The sequence below is a fragment of the Maylandia zebra genome, linkage group LG1 (assembly GCF_041146795.1).
Source record: "Maylandia zebra isolate NMK-2024a linkage group LG1, Mzebra_GT3a, whole genome shotgun sequence".
NCBI classification, from domain to species: Eukaryota; Metazoa; Chordata; class Actinopteri; order Cichliformes; family Cichlidae; genus Maylandia; species Maylandia zebra.
In genome coordinates this window covers 30097348-30124148 of record NC_135167.1, presented here as the reverse complement: position 1 = coordinate 30124148, position 26801 = coordinate 30097348, and the positions used below count along the sequence as shown (strand labels likewise).

At 39.6% G+C, this 26801-nt stretch overlaps 1 protein-coding gene across 2 annotated transcripts in view; it reads right to left on the bottom strand.

Annotated features, from left to right (window-relative positions):
* Positions 1–24806, bottom strand: part of trip4 (thyroid hormone receptor interactor 4) — an 87217-nt gene extending 62411 nt beyond the window's left edge. Inside the window, exons 1-11 of one of the 2 annotated variants that reach the window (XM_004557975.5) lie at positions 24591–24806; positions 23556–23737; positions 23313–23443; positions 22316–22534; positions 22148–22226; positions 21948–22053; positions 21575–21790; positions 21340–21469; positions 20959–21152; positions 20719–20843; positions 20052–20143 (exon numbers count right to left, since the gene is read on the bottom strand). In XM_004557975.5, coding sequence (XP_004558032.1) covers positions 20052–20143; positions 20719–20843; positions 20959–21152; positions 21340–21469; positions 21575–21790; positions 21948–22053; positions 22148–22226; positions 22316–22534; positions 23313–23443; positions 23556–23737; positions 24591–24670 — 1554 coding nt within the window. In that variant the 5' untranslated portion in view covers positions 24671–24806. The remainder of the gene's footprint in view (positions 1–20051; positions 20144–20718; positions 20844–20958; positions 21153–21339; positions 21470–21574; positions 21791–21947; positions 22054–22147; positions 22227–22315; positions 22535–23312; positions 23444–23555; positions 23738–24590) is intronic. The other variant, XM_004557974.5, reaches the window with a different exon arrangement.
* Positions 24807–26801: the final 1995 nt, after the last annotated feature.

Below are 26801 nucleotides of genomic sequence, written 5' to 3'. Positions count from 1 at the left end.
CTTGTCTGCTCAGATGTGAAGTTACCTATTGATACAAAGTATTTCCTGTTTTCTACGTATGTTTTGAACCAGTTTAGTACAGTTCCTGAAAGACCTGTCCAGTTCTCCAGTCGTTTGAGTAATATGTTGTGGTCAACTGTATCAAATGCTGCACTGAGATCCAGTAAAACTAGGACTGACATTTTTCCACTGTCTGTATTCAGACATATGTCATTAAACACTTTGGTCAGAGCGGTTTCAGTGCTGTGGTTCTGTCTAAAACCTGACTGGAAGGCATCGTAGCAATTATTCTGTTTTAAGAAGTAACTGAGCTGTTGAGAAACTGCTTTTTCAATGATCTTACTTAAAAACGGGAGATTTGAGATCGGCCTGTAGTTGTTCATTTGTGTCTTATCAAGATTGTCCTTTTTCAGTATAGGTTTGATTACAGCAGTTTTTAGTGATTCTGGAAACACACCTGATAATAAAGAAAAGTTGACGATCTGTAACAGGTCTGACTCTAAAGTCTTTGAGACCTTTTTGAAAAAACTTGTTGGCAGGACATCTAAACAGCAGGAGGAGGAGTTCAGTTTACCTAAGATGTCCTCCAGGTCTTTGCTGTTAATAGGTTGAAACTGTTTCATGGTGTTTAAACAGTTTTTTGGTGGACACAGTACATATCCTGGATCTGCTGTTGATGTACCAATTGCTTGTCTAATTTTTTGGATTTTTTCAGTGAAGAATTTGGCAAAGTCATTGCAGGCCATGGTCGAATGAAGTTCAGCTGCCACTGACACAGGAGGGTTTGTTAGCCTGTCAACTGTAGAAAATAAGACCCGAGCATTATGGCTGTTTTTAGTGATGATGTCAGAGAAGTAGGACCTCCTTGCATTCCTCAGTTGTAAATTATAATTGTGAAGTTTCTCTTTATAAATGTCATAATGAACCTGGAGGTTTGTTTTTCTCCATCTGCGCTCAGCTTTCCTACACTCTCTTTTTTCATTTTTCACCAGTGTGGAGTTTCTCCATGGAGACTTTTTCCTTCCAGAGATAACCTTCACCTTAATGGGAGCAATAGTGTCCATTACATTTAACATGTTAGCATTGAAGCTATTGACGAGCTCATTGACTGACCCTCTGGGCAGGTCAGGTGTTAATGGGAAGACCTGGTTAAAAATTGCACTACTGTGTTCAGTTATACACCGTTTTGTGATCACTGTTGTTGATATATTTGTGTGGGCTGAGATTTTACTTTCAAAGAAAACACAGTAATGATCAGACAGGCCCACATCAGACACAGTAACCTTTGAAATGCTCAGGCCTTTGGAGATCAGTAGGTCAAGAGTGTGTCCTCTATTATGTGTGGCCTCTGTTACATGCTGAGTCAGCCCAAAGTTGCCCAGAGTGTTACTCAGGTCTTTAGTCCCTTTGTCCCGAGGGTTGTCCACATGAATGTTAAAATCCCCAGCAATAATTACACAGTCAAAATCAACACAGATCACAGACAGCAGTTCACTGAGGTCATTAAAAAAGTCTGTGCAGTATTTGGGAGGCCTGTAAACATTAAGAAACACAACTTTGGATGGGGCCTTCAGCTGTAAAGCCACATATTCAAAAGACTGAAAACTTCCAGGAGATAGCTGCTTACATTGAAATGATTCATTAAATAAGACAGCGACCCCTCCTCCTCTCCTGCTCGCCCTGACCTCACTGATAAAACTGTAGTTAGGAGGGGTCGTCTCGATGAGAACAGCTCCACTGTTACTTTGGTCCAACCAAGTTTCAGTTAAAAACATAAAATCAAGGCTGTGCTCAGTGATTAAATCATTAATTAAAAATGTTTTCCCAGCTAGAGATCTAATGTTTAATAAAGCCAACTTAAGTGTTTTAGAGGTATTACTTGTCCCCTCGTGTTTGGGAGCAGTCTGTGGCACACAAGGTATGTTTACTATATTTAAAGATCTTTTAGAGTGCAGCTCTCTGTGTTTTGACCAGGCCACATGTCTCCTGTCACCTAAAAGTACAGAAATTTTAAAACCTTCTAGTAAACAGGGTCCCAGCTTCTCCTGGGAAAAGTCATCACTGCCATAATCCTCACAGCCCGGACCCTTCACACATCACGCATCAGACTGCGGAGACAGGGCATGAAGAGGAACTAAGGGGGGCGAGGCTGGGCAATGTGACTTCGATTGCTCTGTTGAGGGTGGGGCTCGATGGCGAACCTTTGGCCGCTCTGGTGGGGGGTTTATGGGGGACAAAAAGGGATTGGGACGGGGGGTAGATCTGAGCCCAGCATTGACCCGCTCCATCATCTCCTCAGTGAATTTCAGGTGTGGGGAGGAGGGAGAAAGGGAGGGGGAGGAGGGTGATGGCCTGTCAGGGGTTTGGGGGACTGGGGAAGGTCGTGGTCCCTTGTCCTGGTCGTTGGTGTTGTTGAGAGAGTTGGAGGCAAATAGGGACCCCTCTTCTTGCCTTAGATGTCTCTCCTTTCTGAGGCTCTTCCTCAGATGCCATGGATGTCTCTCCTTTCTGAGGCTCTTCCCGGGTGGGGGCAAATGGAGCTCCTCCTCAAGGTTTCTGCTGGGCTTTGTCTGTTCTTGGAGTACTGTTTGTTCCTCTTTATGAGATAACTCCTCGTTTATCTCAGCCTTGGCACCAAGCACGGATGGATGACGTATGGAATAAAACAAGTTGGAGGTGAACAGTTTCACCCCTGACTTGTTAAAATTAAATCCATTTGCTTTGAACAGATGCCTGCGTTCCCAAAAAATATTAAAGTTGTCGATAAAGTGCACTGAGTGGTCAGCACATGCTGATATAAGCCATTTATTCAGTGTAAACAACCTGCTGAATCTCTCGTCTCCTCCTCTGACCGGCGGTACAGGTCCACTGATGAATACAGCTGCATTCAGAGAGTTTACAGTATTTAATAATCCAGTAAAGTCCCGTTTCAGAACCTCCGACTGTTGTTTGGACACATCGTTTGACCCTGTATGCAGAACAATGTTTGTCACAGTTGGATATTCATCTGCAATTTGAAGAATTCTCTCCTTCAGGTTGTTGACCATATCGTTAGGAAAGCAGAGGACTTTAGTGTTCTTACCGCACATCCTTTGTACATCCTTTACGGCAGAGTCACCCACAATCAGAGTTTCAGGCCTAGCCTTTAGCTTTCCCTGTGGCCTTTCACTTTTCAACAGATTTTCAGACCTTATTTCGCTGCTTTTAGATGGAGGGTTGTCCGATATAGATCCAGGGTCCTTTGATAGTGGAGCAAATCTGTTCTGCAGTTTCACATTCAGTTGTTTTGGAGGTTTGTTGTTAACCTTCCTATTCACGGTTGTCCAGTCCTGTTTCCTCCCGTATATAGGGGTAGAAGAGCTTCTCTGTCTCGTAGGAAGTGAAGGCCAGTCGGTTTCAGAGATTTCAGCTCGCTGTGCCCTGCCTGTGATACGTCATCCCCCTTCCAGGAGACATGATTTATGTCTTGGTTTTGCACCAAGACAGTCTAAGGGGGGATTATCACTTGAGGATTTATAATAATGCACAGAGTCTACTTTCTTGGTCATGTTATCTGTGCTCCTTAGCTGTGTACTAGCTTGCTCATCGCCATTGTTTTGAATCAAAGGCAAGGTTGTTTCATTTCCACACAGTCCATTTACCTCCACGTTTACTTCTAAGCGATGAATTTTTGTCTCCAGTACTGCAATCTTCTGCAGGAGGCTGTGGTAGTCATCTGTGGAGAGGGAAGGCATCTTGTTGCTAGTTAGCCTAGCGGTTAGCACCTTTCCAGGCTATTGAGGCTGCTCGGTGCCCAGACGCTGTAATCAGGCTTCAGCTGTGTCTAGGCCACAGACACACGGAGCGCTGAGGACAAGGTAACCATAAAATGTTGCTGTTTCTGTTAAGAACACTCTAGTCCTAATGATCTACAAGTGCCCAGAAGTTATCGCAGGTAAGCTCACACGGAAAAAAGGGAAAAAATCAGCATAAAAATCAATAAAAATCAATATAAGAAGCAAAGCATTCAAGAGCAAAGAGATGAAGCGTCCACACTCACAAAGGGGAGGAGCTGCAGGTCAGCCATTTGTGGGCTAAACAGCTCAGGTGGATAGGAATATTGTGTTAACTGGTTTATTCATGGTAACAAAGTCACTCAGCTGCACGGTATCAAGGGTACATGTAAACAGCTCTACCAGAGTTTGGCTAGCGGCCAAATTGCACAGCACATGTAAGTGTAGCCTGTGGCCTCTTTGCAGACATCATACATTTCAGTTGTCTTTTTGACTCTCAGCCACCATTTTTTCCAATGAATCCCAGTTGGCTGTCAGCAACTATTTTGATAAACGTATAACTGTCATTAATTAATTAATTAAATTTTTTTTTTTTACTTTTTTACCAATGACAAATATACCCAGGTTTCAACTACTTAACTTGTACCAGCAGCAAATCCTTTCAGCTATGTTAAAACCATGTAAGAGTTGTTTTAAGAGGAAATAATGTGATCAACTGAACAGCTTGCAAGTTAATCTATGAACTGACACCTTATAACGATCAATGTTTTTACCTTTGCTTACAGAACAATAATTCTCAAACCTTTGTCAAGACTAAAACGAGAAGCCCTCAGCTTGTGCAAAACACAGGATTAAGATCGTACTTGCTCATAACCCAAACCGATACCAGCTACTGCAGCTCATTTAGTCTCTTTCAGTGGAGCTTAGGCACAGAGTTGCATGGTGATGATTAAAAATTTAGCATACTCCTTCACCTACAGAATCAACTGGTGTCAAGTTAGAGAGTGAACATTAATTATCCAGGAGTGTCCAACACTGGCTCCTGAATTCTTTTACATTATTAATATCCTCAACGCAAGAGACATGTCTCATTATTAGAAGCTCGGCACCAAGGCCACGATTTTCCAATTACTGCCCCCGTGTCAGTCAGTGTTCAACTAAAAAAAAAAAAAAACCCTAAAAAAATACTTCCGGTTTCACGAGATATGCAGGGTCAGACATAAGATTGCACTTTGCCATAAATTAAGTTAAAATTCATTTTCAATTCTAATCAAACCATCAGCGTTAATGTGAAATTCCATTAAACCTGGGGCAGCCAACATATTTTTGTCATCACTGGACAGAAAATGCATCGTAAACCCAGACAAAGCCTAACTCCAGCACTCTGAGAGTGAATTAAACTGCATTTAGCCCATGACTGGGGAAGTAAGATGCAGCGGCAAAATGGGCTATATCTCAATTCTACCCAAAAGTCTATGCACGGTTTTACTATATTAATTGTGTGGTTTTGTGGTTTTGACTCAAGAATCAACTCAGCCAGTCAGTAACTCATTTTTTATTTTCATGCAAATAACTTCAAGGTGTCACCAGCCCAGTACTGAAATTTCACAGTATTGAAATTTCCCATAAGGACTAAGGAGCAAAAGGTATTTATCAATTTTCTACCTTTGTGACTCATAAGCAAACACCTCAGCTCTGCAAATAAAAATGTTGGTAAAGGGCAAGCTGCACATTAGGCTTTTCAGCCAGTTCCAGTGCTGACAGGTGTAGTGAAGTCATGTGTTTTTGCAGTGAGATTCACACAGACTTCCTCACTTAGCCCAGTTCCACTTTCCCAGCCTTGTTTATGACTTCACCTCCTGCGGAGGCCTTTGGGCAAGAGGAAAACAAGACTGTCTCACAACAGTCAAAGCCTTTTAGACTCAAAAATACAAACTGCTGGAACTTTCCAAGAAAAAGGGTCCTCTCTTTTACTCATAGTCAAGCTTCTGTTTGATGACTGCTGGACTCTGGCAATACTGAAAAATAGAGTTATTTCAAATGTGCAGTGAAAAATATAGTGGAGATACAAAACAATGCATTTAACAGTGCAGTTAAGAAGCTGCAAGTACCAAACATGGAAAAAGTGGATGTTATAATTATCAGACAACCTCATGGCAAGCGCTTCTACTTGGTGGTTTCCTTTAAAACACACATGCACGCACGCACACACACACACGAACCCCTGGAGACAATTACTATGTCTGCCTTCAACCCTCGACTTCAAAGAAAAATTCCAGGCAATCTAAGGCATTAAAACTTCTTATTTTCCACCACAATCTCCTTTTATCGGTGCCACAAATCCACCTCTCCTTTACACAGGTGCTGTCAGCAAAAATGCTTGTATTTTAAGTAAGGTAACAAACCACTTCACAGTGGGCATTTGATTTCATAATGTGGAAATTGAGAAGAACTGGGGAGTTTATGAACACGTCTGTCTCTTGAGGTGAATATTTGCTTTGATATTCTGACGTCGGGGTGCAGCCCTGCCATCTGTGTTCACTCAGCCTCTGTGGGAAACAACTGTCTCTTCCCTCCTTCCTTCAAAGCTGGCAGTAAGCATGGTTTGAGAAAGGAGCACAAAAAGAACCCTCGATTCTTATCAAAGGCATGTTTTAGGTTTCTCCAAGCCCATGGGTTAGTACTATACCGTACAATAGATAAGGTGATCCGACTGATATGTTCTAACGGAGGGTACAAGGGTGCTGAATAGGAGCCCCTTTTCAATTTATATCTTTACAGCCTTTTCCAAGTAATCCAAATTTTTTGAGTGGTTAAATACAGCTAAGAGATGGAATTAATACTTTAGGTTTCTTTGCATTATTGAATTATCTTTTGCTTTAATAGAAAAAAAAAAAAAGAAAAAAAAGATTAGGCAATTGCTATACATTTTTCTGCATTGCACATAAGCAGCTGACAATAATACAGGGACAGTTATCACCTACAGACCTTGAAACTATATCCTGATGGCAATTCAAGTGTTCTTTTTTCATGTGATCTGCTGTTGCTCTTTGTGGATTTACGCATCTAAATTCAACCACATGTAAACAGATGTTTCGTGAGTTGTCTTGGCCGATTTCCATCCATCCAGTATACTGTTTACTGGTTTTATACTCGACAGTATACAGTTGGTGTGAAGTTAGAATTCAGTCACTGACTCTCAGCCTCTTTAGCTAAAATGGAAATTCATCTCTGCTACACTTTATGTAACCTAACTCTGGCCATGGAACATCAGACACTCTGAACGAGACCAACACGCTGTTCTCACTTTAAATCCATCAGAGTACAACAAGCTAACCTGTTTATCCTGCACTACACTGCAGAGTATTTTCATGCAATCTCCATTTCAATCCAATTCAATTATATTTATGTCGCACCAAATCACAACAACTACTGCTTCGAGGGGTTTTGTGTTGAGAAAAATCCAATTTAAATAGCACAAAGTATTTATGTATACATTAATTTGTTTTGCAGGATGTTTCACAATATGAAAAATCATAACTTCACATCATATACAAAGCCAAGATCTGGTTGAAAACAAACCCAGGACTTTACATGAATCTTTAAATTCCCAGTTTATCAAATACCACTGAGCAATCCATATCCGGTCGCAGCAGATGGCTGAGTCTCCCTGAGCCTGATTCTGTCGGAGCTTCCTTCCTGTTAAAAGGGAGTTTTTCCTTCCCACTGTCGCCAAAGTGCTTGCTCATAGTGGGTCATATGATTGTTGGGTTTTTCTCTGTATGTATTATTGTTGTTGTGACTGTTGTTGTGATTTGGCGCTATATAAATAAAACCGAACTGAATTGAATATCTTTAAATATAAGCTCTTTTCTATTCCCCGTCTCTCGTGTCCTGTCTTTCTTACATCTTAGAGAGAAATCAACAGACACAGTGTGCGACAGACTGCACAGAAAAAGTTTGTACGTTTGCTAATATTTGTTGAGCTGATAGAAATGTTACATTTGAAATTACCTGTCACTTAAACTTTAAGAACTTTACTCCTTTTATTCTCACTCCTTTTCCATAGGGCTAGCTAGATGCTGAAGTACCGGTACCATGGCTTATGGACATCTACACAAAACAAAACAAAACATCAGCCCACTTTAACCTGTAACTATGGCGATATAAATTATGCATAACTTACAAAGTTTTGCCTCTTTCATCTCTTTGCATGCGATTGATTGATACACCATTAGGATTGCCTTTCCTGTGTTATTGTTCAGGCTCAAATCGGTTTGATGTTTAAAAGTGTGCAGTGATGTGAAACAACAACTCCCCTCAAATGTCTTAAGCCAAACGTAATTAGCCTGTTTTGAAAATGTAAGGAACAAAAAGATATTTATGTGAAAATGCACACAGCAAAAGAAAAACGCTGTCAGAAAAATAAATACAAAAGTAAAGTACAGACACCTGAAATCTCCATTTAAGTACAGAAACGAAGTATTTGTACTTGGTTACTTCCCAGCCCTGCTCTTGATATAGCCTAACTGGTACCAATTTTGGCTGGCAGAGATAATGTATGAAAAAACAACAGAAAATCAACAAAGAGCCATAACTTTTCTCTGTAGTCTCAACAGGACCTTGTCAGTACTTAGCTTTGCGACTACACAATGTTCTATGTAAATGCCAGCTTCTTATATCACTTATTTATGATGGATTAAACTTCAAACATATTAGATAAAACTATGTTTTCCCAGACAAAGTAAACATTTGAGTACAAATCTGGACGATAACTTTCTGTCTTGTGCATTATCCAACTTTCTGTTAAATATTAAAACTGCATCTTTATTTGAACAGCAGACACAAACCTTTTAGCTTTTAGGAAATTCCAATATTATTACATCTAGACTCAAACAGTTTGACAAAACAGCTCTTAGAAAAAAGGTCATCTTTTAAATGGAAGAAAAGATTCTTTCCTCATGGTGATAACATGCCTCCGCACAGACCATGTGTTGTTTAAAACATCACTATTAAAATGTAATTATGTTGCGTCATATTCTTGCATCAATGACCACAAAAACGGTTACATTCCAAGGATGGTCTGACATGTAAATCAATACTTCACACAGTTGGCCAACAACAGCAAATCGTGTCATATTTGCTTCTTGAGCAATGGCAGAAGGGCTTGTGGAGTGGGTGCGCCAACAAGCATCACTAAATATAGGAAAAGGCAGCAGAATGAAACAGTCCCGGCTGGCGGTGGAGTAACACTGCAAATTCCTGAATATTGGATTTCCATTGTACTGCAGAATACATTTATTTCTTGATGTAAGCTAAAATACAGAAACAGGAGATCAATCTATGAAGGCCTTTGGCCAAATTCTAAAACGAGCTTAATGTGATAAAACCTCTCCAGTCAAGGAAACAGTTTACATGTAACTTACCATTCTTTAAATGTACATGTGTCAGAAAATAGTTATTTTCTCACAAAGTAGACCTCTAGATTGGCCATAAACAGATTTATGTTTTGCGTTACTAGATTTAAAGAAACAAACGTCTGACTGCCATTGCTCACTACACTCTATAATTCCAGCAGTAACACTGTAGAGCACAAACATACTTCTATGACTCATTAAGATAAGACAACCTTTATTGGTCCCACACGTGGGAAATTTGTTATATTAATATGACACCAGCCTTGATTGTTCTTTTTTTTAAATATTAAGAAAAATCTATCTACTATACATCTTATTTGTTCAGTTCTTTCACCAAGAAAAACATAAAACAACATGACACTGGGCCTACTTTTTTCCCCCCTGTTTTCATGTCTCCATTAGAAACTGCATGAATCAGTAAACTCACACTTTTTATCAATGCTTTCATCTTCATCTTCCTTCACCCCTAATGCAATGACTAGCTATAGTATCTTGTTTACACAAAAAAATAATACTAACAGAGGAGTCCAGTTAAGCACAACCTGGGCCTCTGCAACAGCAACTGCAATAGCACCCAGGCCACTTTAAGTGAAACCAACCGATCTTTAACTGAGTTTGAAAGCTTCACTGGAAAACTGAAATCTCCATGCACATTTTATCTGCATAATAGCTTTATTAACAAGTGAACTGCCTTTTTTTTCTATTAAAAAACCTTCTCAAATAAGATAGTGTCTGTGGCTACTAAGGCTAAATTATGAGGAAAATTCTGTACTTTTATGTTGTCGGCTTTAAAACCGAAAGCCGATGAGTTGAGCACGAAGGCGTGTCACGTTTGACGTAAATTCTACTTGATCACACACACGAGTACCTAGTGGTGTGTATGGGGCAGGCAATCAACTCCCTGCCTCCCACAGCACATATCACTAGAGCCTCATTGGAAATAATCACCCCGCTCCTCCTGCCATTTAAACCGACAGCACCTCATATCAAAAGCACAGTTCCTGTGTTTTGGAATTAAAATGTTGATTGAGTGAGATTAACACACCAAAGACAAATACACCAAAGATGAGCTGTCACAGACATTCTGACGAATACTCCGGATGACACATGGAGAAAACCTAGATGTGGTTACCCAACATAACAGTACAGACCGATACAGAATCAATTTCCATCAAGATGGGAGCGAGTCCAAGTCTGAAAATAGCCCGCTGTGTAACAGGCATGTGGCAAAGATGTTATCTGTACTGTGACTGTGCTTTGTAAGGATGGCTGAACTGAGAAGCCAAATGGCAAACGGCAGAGGTTGGATCGACTGAAATGAGATCATCCCTACTTCATGCGATGAATATCATATCCACACTTAAGAGACAGTTTTAACAGACAGAGAAAGCCATTGTAAATTAACTCTGGGTAAGTACTGATTTGTTTTTTACAATAAACAAATGCCCACCCCTACTTTCCATTTATCTCTTGTCACTACCAGGAAGTTGCCGAACAGACGTATTGCCCAGTGGAGTACAATTGAGTTTGTAATCAGTGACCCTGCAGCAGCAGAGAGTCTCACGCTCTCTGTCTCTCTGGTTCTCTCTTGAGAAGAGATACTTGTGTTAATACTGACGCTGGGTTGGGCTGGGCTGGATAAAGATCTTTTCTCAAGTGAACACACACACAGGCATGTGTGACATGAAGGAATTGCATAGACATGCCTGGGGAATGTTGGCAAAAACACTCAAACTCAGCTAGACATAATGAGAGAAGTAATGCCTGTTCTCACATTTGGATGTGAACAGGCATAAAGAATAATGATTAAACTGAGAGCTCTTCCGATTCCTGATAATATCGTAGCAGGGAAACATGGTCGCCCACTGACTTTGCACAAGTACTTACTGACTACAACACACAACCTTCATTCATTTTCCCATTCCAAAACAGAAAATTGGCACAGACACGGGCCTCATGAGGAGCGATTTTGGGGCATCAACAACAAACACCAGATGTGGAGTTGGGAGATAAATGTCAAACATATTGATTCTATGCTTCATTAAAGCTTATTATGGGGGGTAAAGTTTGCCTGCGGCAATGGTAATAACAGATCACAACATCAACATCCACCGAGGTCTTGTTTTATGCAAACATTGTTTAACACAGTTGGTGCCATTATCAAAGAGAGTACAAACTGAGAGCCAGAACACTGCTTCATAAAGTAAAAACAAAAATGGTGTTTCTGTTCCAGCTGAGATTTCAAAACTGTTTGCAGAGCCAAAATGAGTGATTTGCAAATGCAACTTGTCAAAAATAGCAACAGTTATTTTATTTTATCTTTTAAACAACAGATTTCTGTCAAGTGACTGAATTTGACCTAGAACCTTGTTACACTCAAGAAGCCTCAAAGGTAAATGGACACTTGCCAGCCTGTGACACTGGAACTTGTGACTCTTCCCTTACTCTTCTAATACAAATTACCATATTTTTCAGACTTTAAGGCTTAAAATCCTTAAATTTTCTCAAAAATCAACGGTGCACCTTATAATCCAGGGCACCTTTATGTATGAATTCTGGTTGTGCTACCTGACCTTGAACCGATTTTATGTGGTACACAGTGTTCAAAAATCTGCCAAAAAATGTTTTAGTACGACTTTGGTAAGCTATGAAGCCGCACCGCTTGATGGATTGTCAGAGCATTACGGCTACCGTAGTCAGGAGCCTCGCGGAGTAACCCGGGTCCAAAACTCCGTCCAAAGTCAACACTGCGGCATCACTGAGAGTTAAAAACTGTCTAAATTCTTTCATCTTTAATAAAATGATCAGTGTTGCTGCTTTACCAGGTGTAACAAGTTTAACATCCAGGCATCCATGAAAACAGAATTTATTACATTTAACAGAGTTAGAAGTTAGCAGGAAGTTAGCTCGCTAGTTTCCACCTAAACATGATGTACCATGTTCTGACTGAGAGATTTCTGAAGAAATTCAAACGTACAGCTCTGCTATCACTTCCAACATAAATGAAGACAGAAAACTAAACAGCAGTGACTTTTGTAGGGTTACTGAAGTTGGACTAGCTGGTATATAATGATGTGCTACGTAATCGCTAGCTATACAGCTATGTTAGCATAACAAACACAGTGAAGCTGGAGGATGAACGCTAACTTTTTTCCACTCTATAAAAGTTAACGTGAGGGTTCCCGATGGTTAAGGACAAATGCAATCGCATGACAGGATGCTGTAAACGGACCAAACTTCAGTCAGGAGAACAACTCAGATAATCCATCCACAATACGAGGTTAGTTATTAAAATACTGCAAAAACATGGGAATAGAGCAGCTGCGAGAGAATTCAACATTAATGAATCAATGGTATGGAAGTGGAGGAAGCAAGAAGAATGAGTTGAGTAAAGTTTGACTTATCTGACTGTTTTGTTTCGCTTAATGCGCCTTATGTATGAAAACAGACCCGTTCATCGACAGTGCACCTTATAATCTGGTGCGCCTTATGTAAATAGAGAAACTGGAGTTGATTCAAAGTGTCAGAAAGATCACTGAAAACAACTAAACTAATAAATAAGCATCTAATGAAGTCAAGAACACTCAAATTGTTAAGCAATCATTGTTAAACCATTAGACACCACGATGAATGGAAATACCAAGGGTTTACAACAAGGTCCAAACCACCAACTGCACTCAAGAACAAGAAGGTGAGATTAGACTGCCAGAAAAAACGTTTTTATACAGAAAAAACCAAGCTTAACCCGTGACAGTACGATCAGGAGGAAAAAATATGAAGGAAAGAAACAGCTTATGATCAAAAATATACACATCATCTGTCAAACATGGCAGAACCAATGTAAGGGCATGTGCATATATGACTGCTAGTGGAACCGAGTCACTAGTGTTTATCGATGATGCGACTGGTGATAGAAGCAGCAGGATGAATTGTGAAGTGTAAGGGCTATGCTCTCTGCTCAGATTCAGCCAGATGCTTCAAGACTGATCTAACAGAGCTTCACAGAGCAAACGAATAGTGACCCAAACCAAAAATTAGGATATTTTTCAATGGCTAAATCAGGGACCTGATCTCAACCCAACAGAGCTTGCTTTTCAGTTACTGAGGACAAAGTTGGTCACAGAGGATTTTCATTGATATATTAAAAACAACCATGTAATTAAGTACACCCTCACCATTTATATTCCAGGAGACTACAGTTTAGAAGCGACTAGGACTTCACTGATATTTTATCTCTTCAAAAAAGGGAAAAGACTGCTGTGGATTAGAAATATGTTGAAAAGCTCTGACTTAAAAGAGCAAAAACACATCACACCATTTTTAAAGAGAAAAGAAGGATTTGAACCTGTTTTGCATTCAAGACTTCAAGTAAGTTGATATTCAGTTACTCTCTTTGATTCTGACTTATTTTCATCAACGGTGCTGTCTTTCAAACCATCAAAAGGGAGCTGCGTGAAATATTTCTCGCATTGGCTTTATCATTGTTCCGAGTTCCTGTGATCAGCATACTGAGAGAGGAACAAGTCCTATTAAATGAGCAGAACAAAATAGAGAAGAAGCAGAGATAATAAATGGGTATTAACAGGCAGTTTCCCCAACAGTAGAAACTGTGTGACATTTAATTAAGTGGTCTGTGGACTGCAGTGAAATTCTAAACGGTGTATCAGGCCATTTCGAGTCTGGCAGATGGTTCTATGTATTTTTCATGCTGTGGAAAACCTGTGACTGAGGTTTGGTTGGTTGTCATCCAGTGCCTGGGGACCCAGAGCTGAATGCATTCTACACACCACTGCAGAATCACATGATGTCTGACCTCTCTGCCGTGGCAAACTGCCCAGCAAGGAACAGGGAGGAAGGGGAGGAATGTCAGCGTGTTAGTGTGTGACTGAGGTTGCACAGAAAGAGGCAGGGAGCAAAAGCAAGACCCAAAGATGCATGATTGAGTATGAGCTTGCATGTCTGTTTACTGAGCGTAAACTGAATTCTCTGCATCCACACACAACTTCACCGCACTGACCTGTAAAACATACTGTTAGAGAGGGAAAAATATAGATGGAATAATGCAGGGGGGAGGAGAGGAGGAAGAGAGGGAAGCAACCACTGCTAAGGATTCACACAATGTTACAGAGAAAAGGGGCATGAAAAAAAAAAACAGCATTGCCTGACTTCCCTTCCTTTGGAATGCATCCAATATATCCTGTGAGTGTGAGTGTATGTGCGTGTGTGGCATGCTGGCAGGAAGGCTTTCAGCATATAAATATCACATTACCACACAAGGAAACGCAGGCATCAGTTTGAGCTTCCAGCAGGCCTAACAAGCACAGGAGCTCCACTCTGGAGGTCAGAGGCAGAGCTTACACAAATGGAATTCCACAGGAACCAGCACTTCTTTTAACAGATAAGTGGCTGTAGCCTTGCAGCTGTGTGATGTGGTATAAGCCTGGTTTCAGTTATCTCACATGTGCTAGTGTGCACAGATGTACCAAGCTGCAGTATATATAATATATATACTGAGCTAGAATAAGATTACATACACAATTCCACAAAAATAGGCTTGAAGCCACAGTGAAGAATAACTTAAAGCCTCGTTTTATTAACTGACCAATGCACAGCAGATTAGATTAGATGAGATTAAGGTAGCGGGAAAGGCAGACATAGAACAACGCTCAGCTATTTTGGCAGTATGAGTCTGCGATCAGTAAAATCTGAACTGTGAAGCATCTGACTCAGCAACCCATGTTCAGTAAAAGGGGGAAAAAGATGTACTGCAGTATATTCAGAGAGACACCTGATCGTCTTAAACTCAGCAGGTCTGCAGCAGGACAAATACCCCAACCATACCACAGCGAGGGCCATAAAGAATTATCAGTGACAAGAAGACCGAGGAGTCCTGCAACAGATGGTATGGTTCCCACAGAGCCCTGATCTCATCAACACTGAGTCAGTCTGGGATTACATGAAGAAGCCAAAGGCACTGAGGCAGCCTAAATCCTCCGGAGAACTAAGATGCTGGGAAGAACCTGCTAGTCAAAAAGTGCTCACACCACGTTCCGACTTTAGATTTGTTTTTGTGTCATATGTGTCATGCTGAGTGGGTTATTCCAGAATTACTTAATTTTGTATGTGCTTTTTTTTTATTTATTACTGTTAATTATTGCGGTATAATGGCTCTTTGACTTTCTCACTAGTGTTCAGATGCAAACAATAAATATATGCATATGCCGCTGTTGTCAACTAAACATATATGCTGATGGTATACTATAACATATATATCTATTCATGCAGCAGATGAACACCATAAGAAAATCCTTTTATATTCTTGCTTTTTATATAAAATCTTCTTATCTTTACATGCTATGCTGTAAATAAGAGTTTCACCTGAGTTAGCACTCACTTCAGTGCTTGCATTTCCTTTTAAAACCCAAATGTAAGTTTTGACTCAGTAGGTCGGCAAAGTATCGTTAACTTCTAACATTAATATTTGCTTTATTCTAGTAATGAAAGCGTGACAGTGAGCATGCTCAAGATCAATACCCTAAAAGTGAAGCTAACTGAAATTCAGCCACCATCCTGATTATTTTAACTTGTGTTATTCCTGCTGTGACACATCAAAGCCTGTTCTTGTCTAACAACAAAAATAAATAAATCATTCGTGAAATAAAGGTACATTTCTTTGCTCTTAAAGTGGAATTAATGACAAAAGAAAAAACAAAACAAAAACTTTAACAGTTGGTTTCGAGTCATGTCACGAATATGCATTTAACTGATAGGTACGTGAGCTGGGAAATGTGTTACATACCAGCCGTTAACAGTTCTGAGGTCAAAAACATATGCTTATCTGAGATACCACAGACTGGATTACTGTGCAAAAAAAGAATGATGCAACTTACAGATTACTATGTTAATATTTTATCATCAGGAAATGTGTAGGGTTCTTTGTTCAGATAATACATGTACAAACCTCCCTCACACACATTGCCCACTTTGACTTCTTGTCCTCTTAGTCATATCATATGAATGAAGACCTTTTTTTTGTATTCACTAAGACATGTATCTCTGCAGCTGGTGATCTGGTCTTTGAAACAGGGTAACAAATCAGACCTTAAATGAGAGTGTGGATTGATCCAATCAATTTTTTCACTGCAGGAGTAAGTAGATGTGTGATTCAAGCTCTGCATGGGGTCTGATGTGCCTTTGTCTGTGCTAGAAGCTTTCGTGGAGATAGAGAACACATATGTGGATGTGTTGTAAAAAAAAAAAAAAAAAAAGGGAAAAAAGAAAAGAGAAATTCCTTTTGACTTAAAGCAGCTTTACTCAACATAAAGAATCTGTAACATTTTTACCACCTATAAAGCTGCTCAGATTGGCTGCACCTCTCTGTTGATGCTTAATTATCTCACTTAGCCTTTTGCAGCAAAAACATTCCCATTTTCAATCTGTAACATACCCATCTCTATCCCAACCCCCCTCTGCAGCAGGCAGGTCAGGCATACATCTCCACCCATTGCTGAGTGAACACTGGGGGGTAGGAGTGGAGAGACAGAATACAGATCATAATGGCTGGCCAATTATCAGTACTAAGGGGGGGATGGGAAGCTGGGAGGAGTGAGAGATTACAGGGAGAACGGATCAATACACCAGTCAGTTTCTAATGAGGGAAAGAATTGGTCCAAGTCAAGCAGATGGAAATCCTGCTCTGCCTGAGGTGGTCTTTCTGCACTGTCTGTCAGCAGGGTTTCCGGGTTTTGGTGTTGTGCAATAGCGCCCCAACGGAGGAACGAGTGCAATGACACAGAATCGTCGATCAGTGACATTTAAGCACACAGAAAGGCACTCCAGAGGGTCATCAACATGGCCCAAAAAATCATTGGACATCCTCTTCCCTCCCTGAAGGACCTGTACAGCACTCGCTGTCTCAAGAGGGCACGCAGCATCCTACGGGACTGCACACACCCAGGACACCGGGTGTTTAAGCTGCTGCCGTCTGGCAGGAGGTTCAGGCTGCTGAGGTCCCGAACAAATAGACTCAAGGACAGCTTTTACAACAGGGCAATAGCCCTGATCAATGTAAATAGCTGACCTGACTGGATACCTCCCTGGACTTTTTAGGGGGAGGTAACAATGTTTAAAACGATAACAATAATATTTATATTTATAACAAGGTGCAATAATAATTAATGTGCAATAATAACAGTGTGCAATACACATACACTTATTCTTCTTTTTTATACTAAGTTAATATACTGTGTTGTGTTGTTTGTTACGTTGTGATGTGTCATATCGTGTCGTGTTGTGTTATATGTAGTGCCGACGTAGGACAGTTTTTCCAATTTCATTGTACTACTGTACTATGTATGACTGTGCAATGACAATAAAGAGTTATCTTATCTTATCTTATCTTGTCTTAAGAGAAATAAAGACTCCTGTGCTAAATAAAATAAAAACATTTTTTTCCATTTCTGTGAGTCAGTAGTGTTTCTCTCATGCTCTCCTGATCTTCCCACATTCCACTTTCCCTGAATATTTCATACATCATGAAGAGACAGATTTAGAAGAGCCTGAAGAATAATGGCTGTCTGTCCTTCACCACCCCCCTTTTAACCACCCACAGCTGCCAGCACAGGACAGTAAATCCTACACCTCACCCACTCTCCCAACCCAGCAGTGCAGCTATGTGCTACTATACACTAGCACAACATGCCCTCTTCTACTTACACAAAAGGAATCAAGATTCAAACGCTAAACCATTAATGGCTTTTCCTTTTTTCCAAAATGTCGACTCCAATAGGCAAAAGCTAACAGTTCAGCACCATCATTAGGCATTTGGTGCTGTTATTCTTTTCTATTCTTTTCTAGTTGGTTCACTTTTTTCCTACATGTGTCTTGCTTTCTTTTTTTCTGAGGGGCCTTGTGTGAGGTGGGGGTGTTATTTATGGCTGCTCTGTGCAAGTGGTCACACATACACACACACATACACACACCCTTTCACAGGATGAAAGGGCAGCCACACTGCCTGCAAACATGATTTTACAGCCCTGGGTGGAATGAGTGGTGGAGGAGAGAATGAGGACAGAGTACAAAAGGGGAAAGCCCTTAGATTTACAGGTCCCAGCAGTCAGAATGCAACCATGAAACAGGACACATTTTTAAGGCTATTTTTTTCTTTCAACCAAAAACACAGCTTCTCAGAAAAAAACAAAACAACAACTGCCTTTATGCAGGGAGATACTGTGTGTGTATGCAGAGATGTGCAGAAATACAACAACCCACAAGCAGATTATTGCCTTTTCTGTGTGTATGAGTCTTTTTTTTAAGACTGTGCAGTTTCCAAATGTGATCTGCTTTTGTTTATCACTAAAGATGGCAGAAGATCATGTATGCACATGTGCAAGAGGTTTTGCAGCTTTGCTGGGTGAGAGCATGTTTATGCAATGTGTAGAATTTGACGAATTCCCCCACTTAAATAGTTCAACAAGACTATTCTACATGGATGCGAGTGTATCCGTGTGTTACGATATATATATGGAGTATACCAGGTAGAGGTGTAGAGTACAGAATAAAAAGTAACTAATGTAATCAAATAAGGCATGTACCTAAAGATGGAAATTTAAAGGAAAAAACACAACGTTCCTTGGTGAAGTGTTATAATAACATATAATACACACATTTAATAGTCTGTAAAAGAATGATTTGAGACGAGCAGTGTCTTGCAAAGCCGGGGGCAAAACAGCCAAATGAAGATGGCAATGCAATTAAGTTTAAATGTGTTCCATTCACAGCAAATGGGGAGAGCCACTCTGTTTCCACATAATGCTGTAATGGAAAGTAGGGTGCATTTTCCAGCTTATATCTGGTAACACTGCAATTAATTCAACTGATTTAGGTGCAAAAGCTCAAGTAAACAGTTTATTAGTCCTACAAGGCAACAGTGACCATGGCACTAATGGAGCAGCAGCATTATTTGCTACATCACATGTTCGCAGTCACTCTAACAGTGTGAGCTAAGAGGGGTGGGGATTTCATTTCAAGTAGAATCGCTTTCTCCTGTGAACATATCTGAAATACACACAAAGACTGGTACCACTGTAAAATGTACATACCACCACTCTGGTGGGAGGTATTTTGGTGTAACGAGAGCTTGTATTTGGTTTCTGTGGTGGATACTGCCCCTAGTGTAACACTGTAAACTGGCAGGGAGGTGTTGTGAAAAGGGTGGAGTCTGCTCTCTGCTGACAGAAAGTGGCACTGCACCAAATTACTCACAATTACACAGAACAGCCAACTACACAGTCACTAAACAGTACTGACATACTAGGACTAGAGCTTGAGATCATACTTATTACTCAAAATTATCCACTGGGCATTTCAAACACAATGAGAAGTCTCAATGTTTTTACAACCACTACTGTTTTTTGCTATAACTGGAACTGAGTCATTACTTAACAGAGTTCTGAATGAAAAGACTTATTACAAAACTTTGTCTCTAACTTAATACAAGTTAAGTGTTTGATGCGTCACTTTAACACTGTCTCCAAGGCTCACATGGACAAATACATAAACCCTATATATATGGCCTTTTTCATGTACAAACCCAGAATTTATTGACATTTTCTCAAGTGAATTAATTTATACTTTAAATGTACAACTACTTTAGATCACAACTAAGCACAAATGATGACAGGAAGGCTGTCATCTTTAATCCAGTTGCAGACATTTCATGTTTCTGTGAACCCACGACTGACTTCAAACAGAACCCATAATACCAATCGGTCATAAGGAAAACGTTAAGAGTAGTGAAACCTGAGAGTTTCACTTTTTGGTTGGTTTTTTTTTTGGTTGTAAAAGTACATCTTTCACTAACCTGTTCCCTGAATTGCTGCTGAGATAGACAGTCAGTCACATTAACGCAGCCCAGCAAGCAGCCAGTGGGATAGTCTTTAGGAAACATGGGCCCTGTGGAGATAAGACCAGGATCACTCAATCAACAATGTGTGGAATTAAAAGCAATCAGTATCACTTTATGACAGCAACATGACAGAGCCCAGTTTAGCATTAATATTACTTGTATCAGCGCTAAATTATGATACCATTATGACATGTTATTAACAGCATTTTATCATGCCCATGAAAAGAAAGTTGTGCTTGTTAGCAAATTTAAACAAATATACTTTTCTGCTAGAAATACTTTACTGTGTGCAATAAAAAAGTTTATTAAATATGCCCTAAAGACACTATGTCCTTTCACAGCTTTCACAGAGAAAGGCCAAAGCTTGGCAATAAGATCCAAAGGGGCTATTACAAAACCTAGGGCTAATGTTGTTACAACAGCCTTTAAGAGGGCCCACACAAAGCTACTGGGGGCATTTTTAACATAAATATTTCTATATAATTTTTTCCTGAGCATTACCCATGCATTATATTTTGTAGCAGCTTTTTTTCTATCTTCAGCAGCACCATATTTAAATCTGTTTAAACCAGAAATACATTTTTAGTATTCACAATATGATTCCTTTGTACAGCATCTGCACCTTTTTTATAAATGTGGCGATACATAGCTTCCACCTCTGCGATTTCTTGAGGGGTGGGCTTCTTTGCTGCAGCTGCAATCCAAAGTCGCCCACGGTGTGACGTGTACCACGTTCGTCCTTCTACCCTGCATACACACATAAAATGTCACATATTACAACACTTTGCCAAAACCCAAGTGTCTATAGGAGTTTATCATATATACAACACACACACACACACACACACTGCACAGTCCTTACCTCTTGATGCCCTTTACCAGTAGCGAGGCCCACGGTTGGTGCATGCTGAGGCACCAGCCGCCATCGGACATCTCCTGCAGCTCTTTGTCTTGGAGCCTCAACCGGTGTCGTTCTTCTCTTCCCTTGTCCTCCATTGCACTCTTTCCCTTCTCCATTGGTTTCTTGTGGCTTTCACTCCCTCCAACATCAACCCACTGAAATAGGCATTCGTTAGAAACATCAGTAGAGTCTGTTTCAATGCTCACTGTTTTGTGATGGGTTAAAGTGCAGAGCAAACTCAAGGGATTTGACTGATATTTCATTTGAATTTATAAAATAATACAAATGACTAAAGAAGAATGATTAAAGAAGAAATGCCACGTTCAGAATGGATCAAGTTACCTCTGGCGCAGATTGCATTATGTTGGGATTCACCAGATCTCTGAGGCCCTGCCGTCCACCCTTTCTTTCAGAATACATTGGTGATTTGGACACCGATTCATTGCTCATTGCCTTGAGGGTCTCATCCAACCTGCAAATTATTGGAAACATTTCAGAAAGTCTGGCTGTTTAACACAACCACATAACATAAATCTGGAATTGCTGTTGTGATTCAGGTGCTGTCAGATTATCTTACTTGTTGTAATACTCATTCAGGTTGTTTCCCTCTTCAATTACTTGTCTACCAGCAAAGTCAAGTGTGATCTTCCTGTCTTTGCGAGAGGCATGGCGAAGCTCTCTCAGCTCCTCTTCCTTTTTCTTCAGTTTCTCTCGCTCATTGGGTGACAACCACTGATTGGATTCAGTGGCAAAGTAATCAGACTCGTCATCCAGAACCTGTGTTCTTCTGATACTGGGGTTAAAGGGAGGCAGTGAAGTGTTATTACCAACTTTCATCACTATCTTCAACAGCAATCAAAATGTCCTGTTAAAGTGTAAACACTGCACACAGAGCAGTAAACCTATCCATTCTTGTAAAGCTCTTTTCTTAACTGTGTGTTTTATGATACCTATTTCTGTCATATTCCAGCAGTTTGTCTTTGTGCTGAATTGCTTTCTCCAGCCCAGCCTTCATCGTGGCCTCTTGGTGTGAGAGATATTCTCTTTCTCCGAAGTCTGTCACCAAAATAAAAACAAACTCACAGTATCAAACCAGTTGATCTTTTCAAAGAGTTTCTTTTCATAAGTCCTGACTACTTAAGACCCTCACCGCCCATGAGCTTCTTTCTTAGTTTCTGGCTTTTGTTGGAGTCTCGTTGGAGGATCTCCTGTTCTTCTTTTGTGCAGACCTTAATCAGAAAACACTTTTAGCACAAGAAGAATGACAAAAAAAGCCCCAAAACAACAACGCAATCTAAGGACTTAAAGTGATATGTACCAGGCTGCCACAGAAGAAACAGGGTCCTGAGCCCTCTTGCTCACACACAATACGGCCACAGGTGATGCAGTTGTTAATAAGCTTGTGCTTTTGGGCAAGGCATTCACAAGCATGCCGACCTGGGAGTAACACAGCCAGCCTGTCCTGACCCTCTTTAGCGTAGAGATTGACAAACTTTGTTTTCTTCTTTGATGATGATGTATTACTATTTTCCTGGGCCTGAAGAACAATTGAATGAAGAGAAGTAGAAAGGAAGACATCTGTTTAACAAATGAACACAACAATAAAAATGGCACAGGACATGTACAAATAAACATGATATTGATATCAGTTACAAGTTTGGATCCCGCTTTTTTTTTTTTTTTTAAGGATTCTTTATTATTTTTATTCTTTTTTGTATCAGAACGCAGAAATATCACCTGAATATATGAAGAGAAAACAAAGTTTACTTTAAATTATTCAAAGCAGGATTTGGGATGCCATAAGTGAGATTCTATCAACAGGCCATAAAAAGATAAAAATGATTAAACATTAAAAAGCATGTCTGTGACTCAGCCCTTCATGACTGAATAGCAAAAGCAAAATCCACTACTTTAAACAACAAGAAACAGAGTTACAAGTAATTTTAGAAGTCTGCTCATTACTGAACTGGATATTACACCAGTGGAAATCCGTCCGTTGCTTTGATGAATGCAGTTTTATGTCTTTGTTAGATATGGATATTGTGAAAGGCTGTGAATGCACTGAATTGACACACCATCCCATCTGACTACCATATTAAGTTACTTCACAGGTTTGATGTCCATATTGTTCTACAATGTAAAAAATATTTTTTTTAAAATTAAAATAAAACAAAAGAAAGAAGAAAATCACACACTGATGAGTAGGCATGTCCAAACGTCTGACTGGTATTTTATAAGTTCTGTCAATTTGGTAACAAATTATCTCCATAAAGCAGGTGAGAAGACAACAAAAGTGTGGCATTATTTGTACTCACCCTCATCAGATCAATGGGGGTTTTTACAGCTTCTGGCACAGGTTCTGCTTGGCTCACGGTCATCACCTCCTGTTTGTTGCGTCCTTTTCGTTTAGATTTCTTCTGGGTATCTCGGGTCATATCTTGTGCATCTAAAATATTTTTAAAAATTACCTTCATCAACGTTGTTTCAGAGCAACTGAGGCGTTTTTTTTTACTGTAGTTCCTTTTATGTAGTCTATCTGAATGAAATTTGTTTCTTACCTGGTGATGAAACAGATTCTTTGAGAATGAAAAGACCTGTGGTATCTGCTGCCTGTCTTTGAGTCTTCTTCCATCTGCTGAGGAGCTCGTTAATGAACTGCCCCTTTTCCCCATCTGTACCCTGCAGGAGGTCTCCCACATATTCCTCAATCTCTTCAGCCTTCTCGATTGATAGAATATATCTTGGAAATACAACACCACAACTTCATTTATTGACGTTTCTATACAAATTCATTGCCTAACATTTTAAAAGACCAGAAATAGCGACGAACTGTCATTTAATTATCAATTACTTTTAAAATATGTGTCTTTCAGTAATTTTAGAAGTATGCTAATATATCAGGAGCTTAGGTATAAAAAAAAAGCATTTGTACGAATGTGTGTGTGGTTGGGTGAACGAAACTTGTAGTAATATATACTGTAGCTATATAAATACCAGTCCATTTACCATATTAGTCCACGAAAAGCTTTTCATATATAATTGGTTAAAGTTGCTTATTTTAGGGTACACGTTTATGCAGTTCTTCATCTCTGTCTTTATGATAAACTATCAGCTTTCAGGCTGTTGATCTGATGGGTGGACTCTAACTTTGCTTGGTTTAGTGTCCATATCATTTGCTTATTACCTGCCAAATGAAAAACGTTATGATTTCTCAACAGAAAACTATGTTCACTGTTTCGCTTACATACACTAACCATGTAAACCACGTAAACCATGTGTGTAGATTTTTAATAGTTAAAACAAATAAAAATACATAAAGACACAAAGTCCCACTCGACACTTGTCATGTAGAAAAAGGTTTAATCTGACTTTTTAGCCAAAACAGCTTGTTCACGGTGAGCCACTAAATAGTCAATACACTGGCATACAGCTGTAGTGTCACAATTAATTAGCTGTATCAAAAACGACAACGACACGTCATATACATACATAAGTACACCATAGCGCAGCCTAGCTTACTAGTTAGCTGATCTGCAGATGCTACAATTAGCCAGACGGCAGACAGTAATAACAGGCAGGTAAAATTTTCTTACTGGACGATTTCTTCACCCGCCTCCAATCCAAACTTGTGATGTAACTGTTCCACACACCACTGCAACAACTGCTCCGACATTTTTACCAGATGACAGGCTCCACACCTTCAAGTTTAAATCAAAGAGACCGGCGTGTCAAGCACAAACTTATAGCATAAACGTGTTTCCAGTCGGCGAAAAAAACAAATGCGCACATAACATTGGCGTTTACCGGGAGTACGTGGCAGAATCCCGTCCTGAAACAACTTATGCTGTGGTGTAAAGGTTCCACCTGACCAAACAGAAAAGTAAAATAAAGAAAGAGGGGGAAAAACACTTGTGTAAAATCATCTGTCTTTAATTGTAACTTTCTTTAATTATACGCGGGTGTTAGTGAAACTAAACACTCCTTTATCAGTGAAATACGGATTGGTTGCACTTTTGAGTTCAATCACTAGATGGCAGGTTTGCAGTAACTTTAAATACACAAGCTTTAGCTGTTGCTTAAATCGACAGGTTCCACCGAATAGGCTCATACCTGGCATAGGTTATTATCGTACATGAGCCAATCAAGGTTATGCCTGAAGTGACTGTATTATTAGTAAAACAAGTATATAACAAGACTATAAAGTATAGTCATCACCAGTCTGGTTTCAATGACTCCAAATAAAACAGAGATGTAATTAAGATTTTTATTCACTGTTATTACAGTTTATCAGTATTATCATTATTTGGTATTATAACTCAAATTTTTACAATTTTATTATTTATTACTGATTACTACTGAACACTTTTTTTGGCTGTAGGAAGACAGTAAGTCCTCAACTTGTGAGGTTTTATTTGTCATGGCCCTGAGTCAGTGATCCAGAGTTTATGTTTTGGATTGCTTTGCATCTGAAATAATATTCTAAATTTAGTGTTTTGTTTTGTTTTTTTGCACTTTTGTGTTCTTATTTGATCATTTAGTTTCTGGTTAGGTTGTAGTTTTTCGGTTCTTCGTTATTATTTCGTCTAAAGTGTGTTTCGGTTTGCCTTCAGTTCTTTGTGATTATAGTTCTCCCTCCCTCACTGCCTAGTCTTCTCTTGTGTTTAGTAAATCTTGTATCTGTGTTTTTGTCTCCCAAGTCACTGTGCCAAGCTCACATGTCTATTAATTTGTTTCCCTGTCGTGCCTCTTGCTACCCCTGCTCCCTGTTTAGTCAGTCTGTATCTCAGTGTGTGCCTCTTGTTTCCTGTTGAATTTTGATAGTCTTCTGTCCTGTGTTTAGTGTATTCAGTTTTGCTTCCTCTCTGTCTCGTTATGTGTGTTTAGTCCCAGCTGTGTTCCCGCCTGTTTCTCCATCCCCTCCTTATCCTGGATGTGTATTTATGTCTTCATTCTCCCTCTGTTTATTGTCCCATTCTCCTTATAAGGTGCATGTTTAGTTATTGTTTCATGGTCTTCCGTTTACATCTAGTCATGAGACTGAACAAACCAAAGTAAGAAAATAAAAACTACTTTAAAATCTTTTATTCAAAGAAAGAAAAGCGTGAAAAATAAATGATGGTCAGACTGTTTTGAGTTCAACCTAATTCAGCCAGAGCAGGAATGGGAATAGGAAATTAACTACATTAATAAAATACATCAGCTCCTTGGCTCACAGCTAGCGAGATCCCACCAATCTAAAATGAAATCTAAAATTAGCTAACAATCTCTAATAAGCTACCATAGATTAGTTTATGTTTTTGACGCTATTGATTAAATAAATTACAATCAAAACATGCTTTATATGCCACAGCAACAACCCCATATTAGAACAGTTTTGCACTTATTCTAATTTTCACGTTTTATATTTGCATTTGATTTGTGCCATGAAGCAACGTTGTTTTTGGTCTTATTCGTTAACAACTAATCATGCTTCTGTGTCAAATGGTCAGTGAGCATCAAGACTCCAGTCACTGCAGGCAGAGACAGGATTTAGTACAGCCCAAGTTTTATTATTTTTATTTATCAAAGCTTTCATTTACGAGCTCAACATGGCCGCTCTATGGAAGAGTAGTGGCTTCTCCTAGCAAACCAGCAAACAAATTGGTTAATTGTGAGCCCTTTATACCCTGCTACCACACCTTGTTCATAACCTGCCTGGCGTTTGTCCACACTTTCCAAAAAAGACAATTAGCCATGGAAACATTTACATATAATACTTTGTAGTAAAAACTAACTAAAAACACCAAATGTCAAGCCAAATGAAC